Below are 3,034 nucleotides of genomic sequence, written 5' to 3' on the forward strand. Positions count from 1 at the left end.
CGCTCTGCAGCGAGACGCGTTTCACAAAGCAGTTTCCACACCATAGTCGGCCTGGAACCTCATCAGAGCCTGGCAAGGGAGCAAGGCGCTCAGCTTCAGAGGGGTAAACCGAGGCTGGGCCTTACCACCCCACCCCCCACCCCAGGCCCTTCGCTTGTCTCTGTCGGCCACCTAGGGCTCTCCCAGCGGCCCCTCCCTGTCCCACGGAAACAGCAGATGTCAGCGGAATCCAAGAATAAAGTCCTTTATTGTCTTTCGAGCGGTGGTGACAGGGCTGGGGACTCGGCAACTCAGGTGGAGTTTCCCTGGACCCGACTGTAGAGGAAGATGGCGCCTTTGGCCGATGGGCAGAGCTGGGGCCACATTTCAGTCTCCTGCAACCTCCGCACCTTCTGTGGGGAGACAGTGAGACCCAGACAATCCGGACCTCAGGTTTCTTGCGGGAGCTGTGCCCACAGGTTCTGAGCCTCGGAGCCCTCTAAGGAGACATGTCGAGGGGGCTGAACAGGTTAGTGGCCTCTCTCCTTGGGCTGGGGGAATCCCTAGTGGGGCCTTGTGGCTCCGGAGGGAAGCCCTGAGAGATTCAGGAGCCCTCTCTGACCCAGCCCTGGGAGACAGACATGCATCACCAGGCTTCTGTAAGCCCTGAGCCCAGCTCTTTGTCCAAAGAAGACACACTTTGCCACTTCGAACCTGTGTCTCCACAAAGATAATTCCCGTGGATTCGTGGGCCTCAGGTCCCCCACTCATGTAGTGCTTCCTCACCTGCTCAGAAGACAGGCTGCACCTGGACAGGGATATGAGAGTGGCCTGGTGAGTGCCTAGCTCCTGGAGGGTCCCTGGGGGGCCCCAGCTGCCTCAGCCATGCCCCTTAACCACCCACCTACCCCAGGACCCAGGACCCTGTCCCCCAGAGCTCACTCACTGGACGTAGAACTCAGCACTGGCACGGCCGGCACTGGTCTCATTGCGGGCGATGCCCAATAGCAGCGGCCGGCTCAGGGTGAGCAGCGGCAGGTTCACCTAGGATCAGGGAGACCACCTGTCAGTGCCCACCGCCTGCTTCCCTGCTCCTCTCAGCGTAGACGAGTGTGTTACCCTTGGACAGCATTTTACAGTTTGTGCTTCAAGTGCCCAGCATCACAGAATGTCAGATCTTGGGCATGCTCATGGGAAAATCAGAACTGGCGAGATTGAACGGTTTGCTCAGGGTCACCCAAGGGAAGTGGCTTTAGTAACTGGGACCACCATTCACTCCTCTTTCTCACAAACCGGGAGGGACATTTATCATTGCTCCCATTGTAAAAAGGAAGAACCTGGAAGTTCCCGTTGTGGCTCAGCAGCAATGAACCCAACTAGGATCCGTGAGGACATGGGCTTGATCCCTGGCCTTGCTTGGTGGGTTAAGGAACTGGTGTGGCTGTGGCTGTGGCGTAGGCCGGCGGCTACACCTCCTATTCAACCCTTAGCCTGGGAACTTCCATATGCCCCGGGTACAGCCCTAAAAAGACCAAAAAAGGAAGAACCTGAGGCATACACAGAAACGGGGGCTAGAATTCCATTCCGTGCGCACCTGGCTACAAAGCCAAGCTCTTTGCTCAATGCTGGATGCCTGCAGATACTCCTGCCAGCCTAGACCTGTGGAATTCTGGCATGTTCTACCCACTCTCTCCTTGCCCACCAGCTTGGCCCACCTGCCCCTCACTTACCTCATCACAGATCTCCTGGAGGACACTGGAGAAGAGCTCATGTACCACCAGCTCCCCAGGGAGGTCCTTGTGCAGGGGGCTGTCACCTGGGCACAGGGCCTGCGAGAGGTCAGGCTGAACCCCTGCTCCCCTTTTCCTGCCCTGCCTTCCCCCATACTCGCTGGCCCTGAGGGCCTGGCTGGGCACAGCATGAGTCTTGGGGAGCCCCTGGCCCAGGCCCCCTTTTTCCAGATGGACAGCCAGAGGTCCAGCTAGCTCCTCCACCCCCATCCCCACTTCCCTAGATTCCCCCAGGTCTGGGGGCTGGGTTCACTGTGGAGGCTGAAACCCCACTGTGAGCAGAGACTTTGGGAGAAGCATCCGGCCAACTCCTTTAAGGGATGAGGGAAACAAAGCCAAACTCCCTGGGTCTTTGTGTTTTTGCGCCCAGCCTGGCATCTCACCTTAGGTTCAGGGTGCCCACCAGGCACGTCCACCAGCCCAGGTGCCTCAGCCACCTGCCCAGAGCGGCGCAGAAAGACAAGGAAGCCATCAGCAGTGGCCAGGGCAGCCCCCACCCCCAAGGGGTCCGCCAGGTAGGCTTGCTTGTCACCCCAGTCGGTGGCCCCCTGCTGTCGCAGCCAGGCAGCTGAGCTGGCCCAGTTGGTGCCCAGGAAGTCTCGATAGGATGTAAGGCCCAGGTGCAGGAGCAGCTGTGGCCCCGGTGAGCCAGTGGGCACCAGGGTGGCAGAGTGTAGGCGGAACTTGGGGGCATCAAAGAGCCAGGGCTGGGCCTGAAGCCGGCTCTCCCAGATGGCAGTGATGGCCTTGTCCCCTCCTGGCAATGGGCGACGGTCATAGGCTGGACTCAGCTCAGCCCGTACTTGCTCCTCGGGCAACCCGCCAGGGGGGCACTGTAGCAGCAGGGACACCTCAGGGTCCATGGTTAGGACAGGGCAGTTCTGGGGGAGGACACAACCAAGTCTGTCACCCTGGGGGACCCACAGCCACCCTTGGGCCCGGCAGCTGGCCCCCTCTGCCACAGACTTCCTGAGGATACCCTCAGCCCTTCTGCACCTCCCTGACCACTCCCTGGGCAGTAAAGTGTCTTATCATCATCCCGGCCAGAGCTCCGAGGCTCCCGCTGCCAGAATCCCTGAGACTCCCCGGCATCCCTACCACCCAGAGGTCCTCGGTCCAGTCACCCCCCCCATACACCTGTTTCCCAAAACCGAAGGTCCTCTCTCCAACATCTGACGCGCCGATACGCCTCCCCGGTTCCGGAAGCTCCAGCCGCCACTCACCCGCCCACAATTTTCGCAGGCTCCGCCCCTTTCCCCCAGAGC

General features: G+C 60.4%; 1 protein-coding gene across 2 annotated transcripts; it reads right to left on the minus strand.

The window, feature by feature from the left end:
* Positions 1–106: 106 nt before the first annotated feature.
* Positions 107–3,008, minus strand: NUDT22 (nudix hydrolase 22). Of its 2 annotated transcripts, XM_047775411.1 has the most exons (6): positions 2,907–3,005; positions 2,153–2,650; positions 1,710–1,808; positions 926–1,023; positions 694–787; positions 229–392 (listed from the first exon to the last, which is right to left on the minus strand). In XM_047775411.1, the coding sequence occupies exons 2-6, from the start codon at positions 2,630–2,632 to the stop codon at positions 291–293; spliced, it is 873 nt and encodes a 290-aa protein (XP_047631367.1). In that variant the 5' UTR covers positions 2,633–2,650; positions 2,907–3,005; the 3' UTR covers positions 229–290. The 2 variants fall into 2 exon arrangements, with proteins under 2 accessions (XP_047631368.1, XP_047631367.1); XM_047775412.1 differs by lacking the exon at positions 694–787 and having other exon boundaries at positions 107–392; positions 2,907–3,008.
* Between the last annotated feature and the right edge of the window lie 26 nt (positions 3,009–3,034).

The sequence above is a fragment of the Phacochoerus africanus genome, chromosome 4 (assembly GCF_016906955.1).
Source record: "Phacochoerus africanus isolate WHEZ1 chromosome 4, ROS_Pafr_v1, whole genome shotgun sequence".
Lineage (NCBI taxonomy): Eukaryota > Metazoa > Chordata > Mammalia > Artiodactyla > Suidae > Phacochoerus > Phacochoerus africanus.